Source organism: Schistocerca americana, chromosome 1, assembly GCF_021461395.2.
Source record: "Schistocerca americana isolate TAMUIC-IGC-003095 chromosome 1, iqSchAmer2.1, whole genome shotgun sequence".
In the NCBI taxonomy this organism is placed as follows: Eukaryota; Metazoa; Arthropoda; class Insecta; order Orthoptera; family Acrididae; genus Schistocerca; species Schistocerca americana.
This window is the reverse complement of record NC_060119.1, coordinates 1,228,896,465-1,228,913,553: the sequence shown is the minus strand read 5'-3', so window position 1 is coordinate 1,228,913,553 and position 17,089 is coordinate 1,228,896,465. Positions and strand designations below refer to the sequence as shown.

Here is a 17,089-nt window from a genome sequence, read left to right as displayed (position 1 = left end):
AAGATAAGGTATAAGGTCCTTTACCTACACAAAGACTTGAGAAAGTTTATGTATTGAAGGAATGTATACTCTCTGATATATATATATCTGTAATAAGTTTATATGTGCTTGTTCTCTCGTCACGGAAATAGAACCGCATAACATTGCACAACGGTATGCCATTTCTTTTTGCATTAAATTAGGTGAAAACGAGACAACAACTTACAGTAAGCTTCACAAGGCTTTTGGAGAAGAGGTTATGTCAAGAGCTCAAGTTTTTCAGTGGCATAAAATGTTTAGTGAAAGCAGAACGAATGTTGAAGATGAAGACCACAGTGGACGACCACCAACCTCATGGACGGATGTCAACTTGGCCAGGGTGCATGTACTCGTACTATCTGATCGAAGATTATCCATGTAAGTGATTACAGAAGAACTGAACATCAATGGAGTAACGGTTCGTCTAATAATAACCTAAGATCTTCGTATGAGAAAGATTTGTGCAAAAATTGTGCCCAAAAATCTCACACCACAACAGCGAGAAACACAGAAAAATGTGGCAGCCAATATGTTAGAGCAGATGGAAATAAATCCAGAAGTGTTGAGTTGTGTTATTGCAGGTGATGAAAGTTGGTTTTTTCAGTACGATGTTTCCCTATGAATGATTAAAAATCAATATTTGGATATAAACTATAAATAACTACACTCCTGGAAATTGAAATAAGAACACCGTGAATTCATTGTCCCAGGAAGGGGAAACTTTATTGACACATTCCTGGGGTCAGATACATCACATGATCACACTGACAGAACCACAGGCACATAGACACAGGCAACAGAGCATGCACAATGTCGGCACTAGTACAGTGTATATCCACCTTTCGCAGCAAAGCAGGCTGCTATTCTCCCATGGAGACGATCGTAGAGATGCTGGATGTAGTCCTGTGGAACGGCTTGCCATGCCATTTCCACCTGGCGCCTCAGTTGGACCAGCGTTCGTGCTGGACGTGCAGACCGCGTGAGACAACGCTTCATCCAGTCCCAAACATGCTCAATGGGGGACAGATCCGGAGATCTTGCTGGCCAGGGTAGTTGACTTACACCTTCTAGAGCACGTTGGGTGGCACGGGATACATGCGGACGTGCATTGTCCTGTTGGAACAGCAAGTTCCCTTGCCGGTCTAGGAATGGTAGAACGATGGGTTCGATGACGGTTTGGATGTACCGTGCACTATTCAGTGTCCCCTCGACGATCACCAGTGGTGTACGGCCAGTGTAGGAGATCGCTCCCCACACCATGATGCCGGTGTTGGCCCTGTGTGCCTCGGTCGTATGCAGTCCTGATTGTGGCGCTCACCTGCACGGCGCCAAACACGCATACGACCATCATTGGCACCAAGGCAGAAGCGACTCTCATCGCTGAAGACGACACGTCTCCATTCGTCCCTCCATTCACGCCTGTCGCGACACCACTGGAGGCGGGCTGCACGATGTTAGGGGCGTGAGCGGAAGACGGCCTAACGGTGTGCGGGACCGTAGCCCAGCTTCATGGAGACGGTTGCGAATGGTCCTCGCCGATACCCCAGGAGCAACAGTGTCCCTAATTTGCTGGGAAGTGGCGGTGCGGTCCCCTACGGCACTGCGTAGGATCCTACGGTCTTGGCGTGCATCTGTGCGTCGCTGCGGTCCGGTCCCAGGTCGACGGGCACGTGCACCTTCCGCCGACCACTGGCGACAACATCGATGTACTGTGGAGACCTCAAGCCCCACGTGTTGAGCAATTCGGCGGTACGTCCACCCGGCCTCCCGCATGCCCACTATACGCCCTCGCTCAAAGTCCGTCAACTGCACATACGGTTCACGTCCACGCTGTCGCGGCATGCTACCAGTGTTAAAGACTGCGATGGAGCTCCGTATGCCACGGCAAACTGGCTGACACTGACGGTGGCGGTGCACAAATGCTGCGCAGCTAGCGCCATTCGACGGCCAACACCGCGGTTCCTGGTGTGTCCGCTGTGCCGTGCGTGTGATCATTGCTTGTACAGCCCTCTCGCAGTGTCCGGAGCAAGTATGGTGGGTCTGACACACCGGTGTCAATGCGTTCTTTTTTCTATTTCCAGGAGTGTATTTAGGAATTCGTATTTGTTGAACATGGGATTTACCTTAAATACCATCCCACAAACTCAGAAAACGCGATATAGTAGCAAATCCAGTTTCCCATCCGAATCCTCTTGTCACTAGCGGATGACTGCACTGAAAAATCGGCAGGGAGGTAAAAAAGAAGGGAGATTGCATTATAGAGTTTAGCTGTGCGTTGGTTTCAAGTTAAATATTGGAAAATACAGAGCTAACATGAATAACACAGTGTTAGGAAAGCAATTTCGAACGTTTTCCTATTCTTGAATGCATCTATGCTGTAGTAATAATACACTTTTTACCTTGTTAAAGTAACTTGTTTTTTGTTGATTTATTTAAAATACCCAAGAAGAGAAGGAAGTGATACAGAAAGCATACTTACATAATCAATTTAAATCCATTGTTACTGTGTTTGTATAGATAGCAAATGAAGGTGGAACTCCGAAACCAAGGCTTGTTTGTTTACTGGTACTGGTTCTTACTCTTTACGTTTTCAACTTTCAACTAATATGCACATTTTTGACGTTCATATTTGCAAAAAACTTACCTACATGTTCTTTGCTATCACGTAATCATGTACAATGAGGAAAGTAGCAAGGCATGCTATCATATCTTGTGTATCTTGTGCATGTCAACAAAGTAAACGATTGTTGAAATGTCAAAGAAACAGAACTGTTCAGAGGTACACGTCCATCCAGAGTGGAGTTCTTGTTTCATTAATTTGTCAGTGTCTTAGTTTACACATCTTCTCACTTTTAAATTTTACCTATGGTGAGTCATTCAGTATGTGACCAATAATAACAATGTACAGAGTACAAAATGACATAACTTTTAAAATATGTTCCAGCATTGTGCAATATTATAATGTATGTAAGTCAATTTTAGTAATGACAGCTTAAGCTGTGTAACATATAGGCCTACCTTTCCGATAGCAGCCCGTTTGCTTCTTTTCCCATAATATTTCTCACCAGTAACTGTGCCAATTTTTCAATAACGACGAAATATATAAATATTGAAACGTGCATCTACTTTTCTCATTTGATTAATTTTATTTTTTAACTTCATTTTGAAATTTCTGAAGACTTAAGACTATACCAAGCTTTGTGCTATACCAGTAGTTAGCTAGTTAGACAATGTTCCATGTATCATTTGCACAATACAGTGTAATGATGTGGCTCACGTCACTTTATTTTAACAGCATTCCATATTGGTCATTGACTACTTTTCTCTTTTGTTTTTTAATTAAATACAGACAATGTACTTCCTACCCATCACAAACTACAATAATGGTCTTCTGTGGAACAGGAGGTTTTGTCATAGGGAAACGTTTTCGTGTTAGTTTGAAAGTTTACTTTCCTGTCTGTCAGGCATCTTATATGACTGGGTAAGTGATCAAAACTTCTGGCTGCAGCCTTGTGAACATCTGTGCTATAGACAATCTTGGTGTGGCGTAATGAATGTGATTTTTTTCCTTCTGGTATTGTAATAATGTGCATCACTGTTGTTGCTGTTGAAAGGCTTTGGTTTATCTACAACACACTTTACGATGGAATAGCTATACCGTGAAGCCGAGCAGCAGGCACGCACGACAAAAAGAGTGTTCACGTCAGTTTTCAGCCAAAGCTGTCTTCAGAAAGAAAGCAAAGAACACACACACATTCATTCAGTCATACAGACAAATCGCTCACAGATGACATCTGTATCCAGCTCTTCTAACTAGAAACTTTTTTAAAGAGGGAGGAAATGTGAACAACGCGTAAAAATCAGACTCACCCACATGACCGCTGTCTCTGGCTGATCTAATCAGAATCTATTGCAAATAGGGAGGAAACGTTAACAATAAATAATTATCGGTGGGAGGAATTTAGAGCATGACAGCATTTAAATTGTCTATATAACTCACTAAAACACATGTTCATCACTACCGAAAATCGATTTTGTATGCCTTGCAGACACAAAGAGCCATCATAAGACGCTTATGCTAAACGTAATACTTGCCACAACCCGCATTAAAGCCATGCTCTTCTCTATAAAGTATAGATATGTAGATGTAGAAGTGAAAATTGTCGTGTTAAAAAAAATGGGGATCACAAACGGACATGACGTTGGAGATTCTGCCAGCTAATGACACTGCCCCAGCTGGAATGTACACTTAATATCAAGCCCTAAAATACATCATCGATGTTAGGACTTCCAATAAGCAAAGCTAAAAAAAATTGACGTTAAATATTATGAGATATGATACCTCAGTACCACAATGTAACAGCACGACAGTGCCAGTAACCAGAGACGAAATCGATATAGTAATACAATGAAAACAGAGAAGAGATAATGTAATTATAGCAGCAACAGCTGTGAGGCATTAGCTATAACTGCCAAAGTGACGTAATTACATTCCATAACAGAGTAGTTAAAGATACAAGTCATCAAGTACATACATAAACAGCCTACACAAGGAACCAACACATGATCTGTTCCATAGTTGCCTACAGCTGGGTTCTACCATTTTCACTCACGAGGCTGGTCATTTCATAAAAATCTATAAGGTAGTTACCTATAACACTGCTCGCTCATGGGCTTGTTACTTGACATATATAATAAATATATTATATAAGTTTAACTCAACAGTTGGAGTTCAACCACGTTAAACAGTAAAACATTACTGCCTTATCGATACCCTAGGTGTCGATGTACATGCAATATGTCACCTCCATCCAAACACTATGCTCCACCTAGGAAAAACGTTACAGAATTATTGAAGGAGGCTGGTTTATTTAATGTCGATTTGTAGTGTACTATCTGCCTCCTTAGCTGAGTGGTTATGTGCTTGCCTCCCCTTTGCTCATGGATTGGGTGTTGTGTTGTCCTTATCATCATTCATCATCACCAACATGTAAATCGCCAAGTGTGGCATAATCTGAAATAAGACTTGCACCCAGCTCCTGATCTTCCCCGGATTTGGCCCGCCGGCCAACAACGCGGCACGATCATTTCATTTCATTTTTTGTAGTATAGTTTTGTGATTTAGAATACACATGGTGTGTATAAATTAATAGAGTCAGAGCACATTCTGTAAAAAAAGGCAGCGAATAATATTTAATGGGATAAGTGAATCGCAAATTGCATGATATGTGTGACAGACACACGTACCGCCGACGGTGTAGCTTGTTATAGCATATACTGATGGAATGTAGTTAAGGGTCTACCTGCAAGCCAGTAGACAAACAACAGAGGGACTTTCAACCCAATGTTAGTTGAGCTGATGGGAGTCACAGCATAGAAATGTAGGAAACACCAGACTTTGTTCTAATACAATGAGTAAAACCTGCTGCAATTGAGTGGTAGTAAACTGATATCTGTCATCCAATTCTCATATGCTGTAAACGATTTGACTGCATCAGGAAGGGGGTCTACAGTGATGTTAGTGATCAATAACAAACCAATACTGCTGACACATTGCTCTCAAAACGCATCATTCTACAAATACGTCACAAAGTACGCATATATAGCACTTGACTAAGCTTACCAGCTTACATAACAATAGTAGCATATACCAGTGGCGATGTATATACTGTTTGCTAATGTGAATTTCCAACTAAGATCTGCAAGCTCTGTATAGTCTGAGCTTTGCTGTATATGCTGCAGATTATATATATCACAGAATGGAATTCCTGGGTAGGCTTATGAATTGCGTACTTGAACTTGCTTGTGTACTCTTCGCACAAACCAAGATGCCACACGGTGCAGTGGGCTGAAGGGAGTGACCATAAATGAGTATGGGAAGGTAATAAATTGTTGAAAAATATGAATTTAAGGAGATTGTTCAAAGACATGAACTGGATAGATGACTACGATACTTCTGATTCAAATGGAAAATACAAAGCTTTCATTAATGAAGTCACTTGCCCATTTGAACAAAATTTTCCTGTAAAATTAACTCAAATCTAACAGAAGACTAAAAATAAACCATGGATTGCGCAAGGAATAAAGGCATCAAATGGGGCAAAAAGGAAACTGTAACTATTATCTAGGAACAGCACTAATGCCAGCATTGTAATGCATTACAAAGAGTACTCCAGATTATAGAAACACGTAATGAAGAAATCTAAGAAGCTTTATTATGAGAGAAAGATAATTACATCAGGTAACAAAATAAAAACTGTGTGGGATATAGTGGTGACAGAGACAATTGGGGCGAGGAAGGAAGAGGAACAGATAGCTCTAAAAATAAATGAGACGTTGCTAACAAGTGTATGTAGTACTGCAAATATCTATTGTAGGGTAGTGAGTAGAGGGATTTGTTGCCAATCTTGTAGGAAATATTTTCACTGGGGGGATGCAGTGGGGAGAATGTTGGAAGAACAGGAGAGGCTCCCTCCTGGAACTGCAGAGTATGCAGAAGGAACATTTTGATTGGGGAACAGCAAAGGAAAATCTGTACCCTTCAGGCACTGTTGGAGGAAGCAAGGAATGAGCTCATAAGGATCAAGGGAAATAGGGGGGAGGAGGGTGGTTGGGAACTGGCAGCTGGTAGGAGGATAGTAAGAAAAAGAACGCGATCTGATAGTTTTATCATCAACACCAAAAACAGGTATCCACCACTGCCAGAGTTAAGTGGAGAAGAGCCTCAGGTAGAACGAGGAGCAGGAAATGTGCAGCACACTTCTACTGAGGCCAAGAATCTTAGGAATTTACAAAGTGCTAGGAAGAAGAAAGTGCTGCTACTAGGTAGTAGCCATGGGCGAGGTGTAGGCCGTCAGCTACAGGAAACTTTAGGGGCAGTATACCAGACCACCAGTATCTTCAAGCCAAATGCAGGGCTAAGTCATGTGATAGAGGACCTAGAGCCTTTATGTAAGGACTTTACAAAAGAGGACCATATAGTCATAGTGGGTGGAGTGGGAAACAGTTTGGACAGGGATGGGGCGTATGACATAGGTGGTGACCTGGACAAGATAACTTCCCTGACTCATGGCACCACTGTAAACTTTGTTGAGCTGTTCCGTTGCCACGATCGACCACACCTTGATGGAGCAGTGAGCCTAATCAATGTGGGGTTAGGGATGGCTCTGAGGAGAGCCAACTTTGCTCATGTTTCTTTGGTGCCTGTTAAACTATCAACAAATGGGGTTTCACTAGGCATGGCCTACACCTAAACGGGACTGGGAAGGGAAGATTGGTACAGCTGATTCTTGAATGTATAGGGGGTGGATTTCAGCCCACACATGGTCAAATACCTCTTGTCATAAGTAGAAAAAGCAGGTCTTTCTTAGGATAAATCCAGACAACAGGTTCCCCTGCCTAAAGAGCATCTCCAGCACTTTAAAAAATACTGGTACAACCACTCACAAGACAGATTTTAACACCTCAAATATCATATATACCGGATGTCACAAGGAAAACAGACCATTGGAAAGAGTAACATGGGATACTTCACAGACTTGACAATCCTCCATCAAAACATGCAATGAATAAAAAATAAAATACAACTATTAGAAGTTGAGCTCCAGTCTATGACCTGCACAATAGTTTGTACAACTGAGCAGTGGTGTAGAGACATGGAAATCCAACATGTAGTATTATCATTGTATGAAATGGCAAACTCTTACTGCAGAACTACACAAGGGGTGGAGGATCATGCATTTATATCATAAAGGAACACAGTTCAAATCAAGGCATGACCTCAGTACCATAAGTGAAGACAAACACTTTGAAATATCAGCTATTGAATTAACAGGGCGTGATACCAGCAAGAAATTAATCATTTTGTGTGTGTACAGATCTCCAAGTGGAATAGTGAACACTTTTTTCAATAAGTTAACAGAAGTTCTAGATAAAGTCTCAAGTACAAAGGTGAATATAATTCTGTGTGGGGACATTAACATGACCACTAACATCATAAATGATTCCAGCAGCACCTTCATAAACATCCTTCAAAGTTTTGCCTGTCCCTATTGGTCAATAGTGCAATAAGGGTTACCACAAAGACTTCATCAGTAACTGACAATGTGGCCACAGGTATGGACAGGGAAAAATGTGATGTATCTGTAAAAGATCCCAAACTATCAGCCATCTCTGTCAAATAACAACAGTAAAGTTAGGCATCGAATCATTCCCTACACTACAAGCCTACAAATGACATCTATCAGAAATCAAAATAAAAGATTTTTCAGAGGAACTAGAAAAACAAAGCTGGGATGAAGTGTATAAGAAAACCAACGTGAATAAGAAATTCTCAAAATTCTCCACATTGTTTAAATTGAACTTTGAAAAGGCATTTCCAAAAGGATGCATTTCTGTATCAACATCCCACGAAAACAGATGGATACCAGCAGGTAATAAGAAGTCCTCCTAAACACTGAAAACACCTCAGTTCCATGAAAAAGATTCACAAAGATCCAGAATTTCTATCATAAATAGAAAAAAATGTGTAGGAAGGCGCTGATTGCTGCAAAAAAGTAATTTAATGACAAAATAATACATAATGCATAGAATAAAAGCAAAGCAGTCTGGGATGTTATAAAAAAGGAAACAGGGAGAGGCAAACAAATGCAGAATAACATACTGCTAAGGGAGGGGGATAAAGTAATAAATGATCCACAGCACTTAGCAAACCATGTATACGAGCATTTTTCTAGTATAGCAGAGAAGTTACAGCAACAATTCCCCCAGACAAATATAACACCTGTAAATAATGTTGCAGTAAATACAATGATGTTACTTCCAACCACAGACAATGAAGTCAGTACAACAATTCAAAAAAAAAAAGTCAGTAGGCTTAGATGAAGTACCAATGTGTGTACTGAAACAATGCATAGGGATTATACAAGGTACCTTAACAATATAATAAATGAATACTTCACATCAGGTACATTTCCAGAGCAGTTAAAACAGGCAATATTTGTACCTTTGCTTAAGAAAGGTAATGCAGAAGACGTAGAAAATTACCAGCCCATTTCCCTGCTGTCAGCATTCTCAAAAACAATAGAGGCAATTATGAAAGACAGATCAATGACTTACCTGAATAAATACAATCATTTAAGTGAATCACAGTTTGGTTTCCACAGTGGCAAAAATACGGAGCCAACCATAGTAGAATTCACTTAAGTTGTACTTGATGCTCTTGATAAAGATGAGTGTGTCACAGGCATATTTTTGGATCTTTCTAATGCGTTTGATACAGTCGAGCACAAGATTCTATTAAATAAATTAGAAGCATTAGGAATAAGAGGGGTAGCTAGTGTCTGGTTTCGATCATACCTAACAGAAAGGGTACAAAGAGTAGAGACAACACATACTTCAAATAGATTCAAACATTTGTAAAACTCTTCTCAGAACCAAAATACATTAATATAGGAGTTCCACAAGGTAGCATATTAGGATCAATACTGTTCCTGATATACACTAATAACTTTCCCAGTAGTGGTACTCATGGTGAAAAAAATCTCTTTTGTGATGACAGCAATATTATAGTCACTCAGAAAACAAGAGAACTCCTTGCTGAGAAAGCAAATGAAACTCCCAAGGAAGTTTATAACTGGCCAATAAGTAAAAAAGTGAAATTGAACATAAAGAAAACTAATGCCATGAATTTCAGTTTGAAGAGGAAAAATGTCAATGTTAAATTAAATGTAGATGGCACCTCTATAGACTGTGTAACAAATGCAAAATTTCTAGGAACGAATATTGATTCTCAGTTGAAGTGGTGTGAACACACAAAGGTACTTGCAAACAGAATGTCAGCAACATGTTATGCCTTTAGTATCCTATCATTATGGTGTGACATGCAGTGTCTTTTATTTACATATTATTCATATGTATCCTCAATTCTTAGCTATGACATTCTTTTTTGGGGAACAATGCCCAAAATATGAACACAATTTTCAAACTCCAAAAAAGAGGCATAAGAATAACAACCAAAAATACTAGTCGAGCTCATTGTAAAGATCTGTTCATAACACCGGAGATTTTAACTGCTCCATGTGGATACATTTATCAGTCAGTGGTACACATAAAATATAACATTGTAATTACTGTACAAACAGCTCTGTCCATAACCATGCAACAAGAGATAGACTCAACTTACATGCACCAAGAAAAAATAAGCATACAACTCAAAACAGCATTTTCTACCAAGGAATAAAAATGTACAATAAATTACCAAAAGAGATTAAAGAAATTACAAAAATACACTTATTTAAAAAGGCAGCTAAAAAGTACCTGTTATACAATACATTTTATACATTGGAGGATTATTTAGCTAAAACAGAGTGGAGGTTTGATAAAAAATGTTATACAAATAAATAATAATAATGACGATTACAAAATATCCAACATTCCACATAAGACCTTCACACTATGTTTTTTTCCCTTCTCCTTTTTTTCCTTTCTAGAAATGCTTATCCTCAAACTATACATGACAGAATACTAACATCTCTTCCTCTTTCTGAGCTCAACGTCTCACTCATTATGGAGGGATGCTGTCTCAGTTTTTCAGGATAGCAAATGGGAAGTTGTGGCACAGAAAATGGCATCGTTGCACTAACCGATCATACAAAAAAACAAAAGAAACAAAAAATTATCCTTTAAATATCTCCCTCAGCTAATTAAACTTTGTCATTGGTGACTACTTCCTTACAATTATAAATCAATATTTGATTTCACTGGGCTACAAAATATATAAGAACACATCTTTAAATAACTCCCTCATTTAAGTCATCAATATTGAAAACATATGCACCATCTGGGTAACAAGTACCACATTCAGTAACTGCCGTATTCACCAAATTCGCATTTTTTGTCTTTAAAAGTGAAAATTACACTTGTTACAAAATTCTGTCTTATTTATTTTCTCAGGTTACTCTTATGTTACTTTTTTTCATTATTGCTATGTATACTTCTCATGCTTCATTTCAACTCCCGTTTATTCAGTTTCTCATGATGTGCAATGCTACACTAATCATCACTTTCCATGTTGTTTGCTGACCCCATGAAATATATCTGATATTTAATCTACTTTTCTACTGATTTGAATCATTCCTCCTGGCTACATTATGTCAAGGTCCTGACAACTTTAACTTATAATATTCCTTACTTCTCCTCTTATTTTATCTTATTTCGCATTTCTCTATTTCTGTTTATTGTATATTCCAATAATCATCATTTCTCATCTCACATTACCTATTTCTTCAATGAATATTATTCCGATTCACTCCTTTTTCATTTACTAATTATTTAAGACTTTTCCTTATCATTCCCCATCAAAGTTCCTCACTACTTCCACTTCCCAGTCTTTCATTCATACACACCAGCAATATAATCAAACTTCACAACAGCTCCTCCACATACCTATTATGCACCATTAGATCCTTCCTATCTACAATAATTTTTCCTATGCAGTAACAAAATACTCAAAAGTTCTGTATTATTTCCGATCGAACTACAAAGCCCTAACCAAATTTTATGTATATTACTACACTGGAGTAAATGACTTGCTTTTTATCAGTGCAGTCCAATTTTCTACGTAAAGCTGTTCACTAACATTTAACTTGTTCTTGTTGTTTTCATTTATCACTAATTTATCTATTCATCATCACTAGGAGTTCCATCTCATTTGGGGAATATTACCATATCAGTTTAAATATACTTGCTTCTTAATCTAGATAGTTCGTTAGCTGAAGCGTTGTTCAACAGATGCAAAATTATAGCAGAAGTGTAGGAAACAGTGAAGAAAATAAAGAAAGAAATAGCACTGCAACACCTTGGGGCATCATGAATGCACATATTCACTAAAGATTGGCGAACCCCTAGGGTGCCTTTGTCACAACTGATCACTTCTCAACCATTCCTCATGGGTACCACAATTCACACAGTTTTCACTTTCCTCCAGATAACAGTTAGATTGTCACACTGTCTGAGATATCCTATAGTCTGTAGCTCTGTCCTACCGATCTACATCTCTTGCAATAAGGTAAATTCTATACCAACACTTCAACAAAAGTATTTCTCTTCCATACAAATCTGAATGTTTTAATTTATTAATCATTTCCGTCATATTCATTCCTTATCATAGACTTGATAAGTCCAAAATATATTCATTACATAACCCTATCTATCGTCGAATCAGTACACATCCAAGAATTCTGTGGAATTTCTATGGAGCACATCGCCATTCCCGAGAACAATGACGCAATTGCAAAATTCGACAAATTGACCTTATAGTGGTCATCTGAGAAAGAGGTAGCGCATAAAGTGAAACATCGTCAGAACTGCTGTTATACATAATGTTGACAGAGGGTGGTTGCATCTCTTGAAAATATCGAATGTGTGATTTAGGTTGGGAAGGTCAGCGTCATAACCGTCACTTGAGTTTTTAAATTTGGTGAGTAAAGTGATGTATCCAGTGCAACAAAGACACAAGTGTTGAAAATTGAGAATGATGTCAACTGAAATTCTAAGCGCGTTAACGACGTAACTGTACATTGTGTCACTGTTTGCTCGATGTTCGAGTAACTTCTGCATCATAATCGTTCTTGACGTCGTTGTTTTTTTTTTTCAGCCATTAAGTAACTTTTGTCATAGGGCAAACATACAAAAGAATGTGTAGTCCCAAATAAAATGCAGCTTGTGTTCTGACAGTTAGCTGAATTGTTCAGCTCGCCACTGTTATAGTTGTGTTCAGAGTGGTGCCAGAAACACCTCGTAGAAGTTGTGTGAAGTAATTCCATATTTCCGAGGTGAAACAGATAAGAACAATTTTTAAAATTTCCTAATATACTTCTGGCACTCTGTTGCATAAGTTATTCACAGATCATGCGAGCAATAACATTTAATTCTCGAATGTATTGTGAAAGGCTGGCTTTCAGTCTACCATATTGTAACCACATGTTTTGCAAACGTGCTGTCTGCTGCCATCTTTTGACTTTGCTAGGAATCATTGTTACTGTACGGAAAAGCACGTATTAACATCCCCAAAAGGTATGTGTAACCTTTAGGGCATAACCGCAAAGCTGTAACATCTTGAGTGTGTTGTGGAGCTTGAAGGATATGACTTCAGATTATGTAAGAAAATCGACAAGAAGCTCATTTTCACTGCAGAACTGCTCAAAGAAGCCAGACAACGAATCGAAATTGGAGAAAGCAAATGAAAGACTGCCACTGCTCTTGAAATGAAAGAGTCTACTTTAAGGAAAAGACTGAAAACTGTGAGTGAAAAACACAGTTTTTGGCGTTTCCTTCTTAAGTGTTCTACATACAAATACATAGGCTGTGTTTAAAATATTCCGAATATAGGTTGCGTTTTCTTTTAGGGCACTGCACCAACGTCACTGGGTCGTTTAAAAAGGATTTTCTCAGATTAGCTGGAAAAAGAATTAGAAAATCACCTCTGGAATCTTGGTACTACGGTATGAAGCAACTCATGCAACCAGCATATGAGTATGCTGAAGCTAACAAGTTGGATCACGGCCTCAATAAAGACACGAAGGCAGCTGGACAGCACCGGCATCAGGATTTCTGCAAAAGGCGCCATATTACACTTCAGACTCCAGAGAAATGCAGTTAGACATGAGTAATGGTTTCAGTAAGTCGCAAACTGAGAATTTTTAAAAAAATTTGAAGCGGGTAATAGAAGAGAAACAGTTTCTTGCTCATTGCACCTATAACATGGGTGACACAAGAAAATGTTCTGTTCCTAACAAGATCCCAAAGGTCATAATCCCAAAAGGAAAACGTTTGGTTGGGAAAGCTGTGTCAGTAGAAAGAGTCCAATCCGTCAGAACTGGTCTGTCCAATGAATTCTGTCGGTTTCTACATACCACCAGCCATAATCTTTCTGTGATAGAGGATGAAGAATGAGCCCATCGAAGATGCACTCTCCCCATGATCTTAGACAGCAGTTTCATGAACTTTGATCTCTTCGGCGACTGGCTAAAACACTTCAGTGACTATGCCAAAGGTAGTAAAGATTACCCAGTCCTCTTCATACTCGGCAATCACATGTCACATTGCAGTCTTCAAGCTGTTCTCTTATTGTAGAGATCATCACACAACTCTGTTGTCCCTACTGTCACATGCCAGTCATAAACTTCAGCCGCTAGACCACGGATTCTTTGGACCAGTGAAGCTGACAAATGGATCCACAACCACCCAGGCACTGCAATTACGCTGAGTGACTTCTGCCTGGTGTTTTGTAATGTTTACCACTCTGCAGAAGGCGAAGCATTCCTTCTATGGGAAAGGTATACATCTGTTCAACCCCAATGTGTTTTCAGAGGAGTTTCTTCCATCTGAAGTAACTGATCAACTCGAGGAAGACCTAATCCAGAATTCTGGAGAAACAGAACAACTTCCACCCCCAGAGGCAGTGTTTGAACAACACCTCCAATGGTGACCCAGATAGAATCTCTTCATTTGTGGGAAGTAGGAACACAGCAGAAACGCCAGTATCTTCAGCACAAGTCTTGTCTTTACCGAAAGTTAAACCAACAGTAAAGTGGAAAATTTCGGAGCGAATTTGTTTGACGCACGTGGATTATCTCTTTGTCATTTGTTTATTTATATGCATGGATTTTTTACTTATATAAAGTAGCGAAACCTTATACGTTATCATTCTAGAGCTGAATATTCTAGCAGTAGCTTTCCTGACTCAAAACTGCGAAAATTGTGGAACCACAATACAGCACATGATCCATCGAGGTGGCTGCATACACTCAATAAAAGCTGTGGAAAGTGTAAATAACTATTGAGATTGATAAAAAATTAATACTTGTTTGTATTAAACACGATACATAAATTAATTTTTGTAATTACAAACAATTGTGTGTTACCTGAGCAGTCTTGAGTATCAAAAAGCACACTTGCACATCAATCCTTTCGTTATTTCTGCTCTGCTGTACTTCTTTCATAAATCGTGTACATTTACAAATATAATGACGCCATCCATGCGAGTCAGATTGGCCAAGGATTTATGAGTGCGTAATTAATTAAAGTGTCTCCATGTCGAGTATTGTCGATAAATCGGTGATGAGCGCGATTAGTGAATTGCAGGGAATGTTGTAATTCCGTTTCCTGCGCGTAGTATCGTTGAAAACTGCATTGGGGTGTCGCTATTGTGCCTGAGTAACTAGTTTCCGTGTTATTTAAGGTTTTTCTTTATTCTGTTAAGGTGTTAAGTTGACATTATGTCGAAGAGGAGATTGGAAGTGCTTGACCCATATGTCAAGAAAAAGCCGTAAGTAATTGCACAGAATTTTGCTCCTTGGACGAATGTTTATTTCTGTTCCCGTGCAAGTCCGCATTAAAATGGTTTGGTTATGAACTGTTATTAATGTTTTTATGAAGGAAATTGTATACCGTCATAACCCACTTGTAAATTTAGATTGCTTTTTTTGTATGTTGATTATGTCGTATACACACGACGTAGGCAAGAGTCTTTAAAACTTGTTCATGCGTGTTTAGGGTTATTATTCGAACATCTCGTTCCCTTATCAGAAATTTATAATTTATATTATTGGGATAGTGTGGAGCTTTCAACAAGAAATAAACACCCGTGTGTCTGAGTAGAAATATTTGGACAGAGGCAATTATTTGTGAAATTGGTTAGGTTATCATTTAGCGCTATACACTGTTTGTGTAAGGGGCAGTGTGTCACTGGTTAGCATTTTAGTTAGTTTCGTAGTGTCCCTCTGCCCTCGCAAATTTATCTCGCAATCAAATATATTATTCATGGATTTGTTTTAATTTTTTCCGACGATTTGTAAATCTGCGTGGTTTCATTTACGCCAGTTAAACTTACCATTTGATATGTTTGTTGTTATTTACTAGATTTTTATTCAGTAATAGTAAAAGCTTTCGAAGTTTCATTTTGAAATCGTGTATTTCTTGGTCATGTCTTGGAGAGAATCCTGTTTCTGTTTTTCATCAGTTCGGTTGTGATCCAGTAAAATCCATTGCAGCCCTAATTTTGGCCAGCACTACTAAATGTTCCTAATAAGACGAAACTACTTCAACAAACCATTCTGTGGTCTTCATAAAATGTGATTGTGGCGAAGTGTCCACCCGTAAAGAAAAGTTGCACTCACATCTTGTACTGGTATTCTTACTTGTACAAAAGGAAGAAAGTGTGATCAAGAAAGATCCATGTAGCAGACCGCAGATGCTGCAACTGGGTCATATTGATTAGTTAAGGAACACACCATGATGCACACATATTTTACAGATATTCTTACTTGTACGAAAGGAAGAAAGTGTGATTGAGAAAGATCCATGTACCTGACTGCAGATGCTGCATCTGGGCCATATTAATTAGTTAAGGAACACACCATGATTTTGATGTCCCAAAATGCATTGTTTTCAAGCATAAGTTGTCAATACATTTACAATAAAACTGCATGGAGTAACATGTTCTTCACCAAATGCTAACTTTCCAGACATGAACTGATGGTTGAAATCTTGAATGGGCAGCTGCCAATTGGACAATGGAAGTGCATGTAAGGGCAGCAAGTGTCTCGGTCCACTGTGTGTACAGTTGTAGTGAACATTTATGAACAGGTGAAGGGAAAATTAATCACCTTTATTTGGCAGTCACTTTCATTGGCTTTGCCGACTTACGACCAACATTAGACTACCTTGACCACAGTCTACATGAGAGATCAATATGTCAAAACTCTCTCTCTCTCTCTCTCTCTCTCTCTCTCTCTCTCTCTCTCTCTCTCTCTCTCTCTCTCTCTCTCACACACACACACACACACACACACACACACACACACACACACACACACACACACAGTGGAAAAACTGATGGAAAATAATTTTATCTTATATGATGCAGCTGGAATTACTGTACTTACAAAATAATGGTGTGTATGATATCTCTGATGACTGCCTGTGGTACGACTCACTATTTGGAAGGTTTTGTAATTTGAGCTTTTTGGCTCCACCCACTCATGATCAAGTTATCACCTTCCAGCAGAAA

General features: G+C 39.0%; 1 protein-coding gene across 1 annotated transcript in view; it reads left to right on the top strand.

Annotated features, from left to right (window-relative positions):
• The first annotated feature begins 15,179 nt into the window (after positions 1-15,179).
• The window catches only part of LOC124619951 (putative pre-mRNA-splicing factor ATP-dependent RNA helicase PRP1), a 79,864-nt gene continuing 77,954 nt past the window's right edge, over positions 15,180-17,089 (top strand). Inside the window, exon 1 of the mRNA XM_047146617.1 lies at positions 15,180-15,346. Within this exon, the coding sequence (XP_047002573.1) occupies positions 15,297-15,346 (50 nt within the window). The 5' untranslated portion in view covers positions 15,180-15,296. The remainder of the gene's footprint in view (positions 15,347-17,089) is intronic.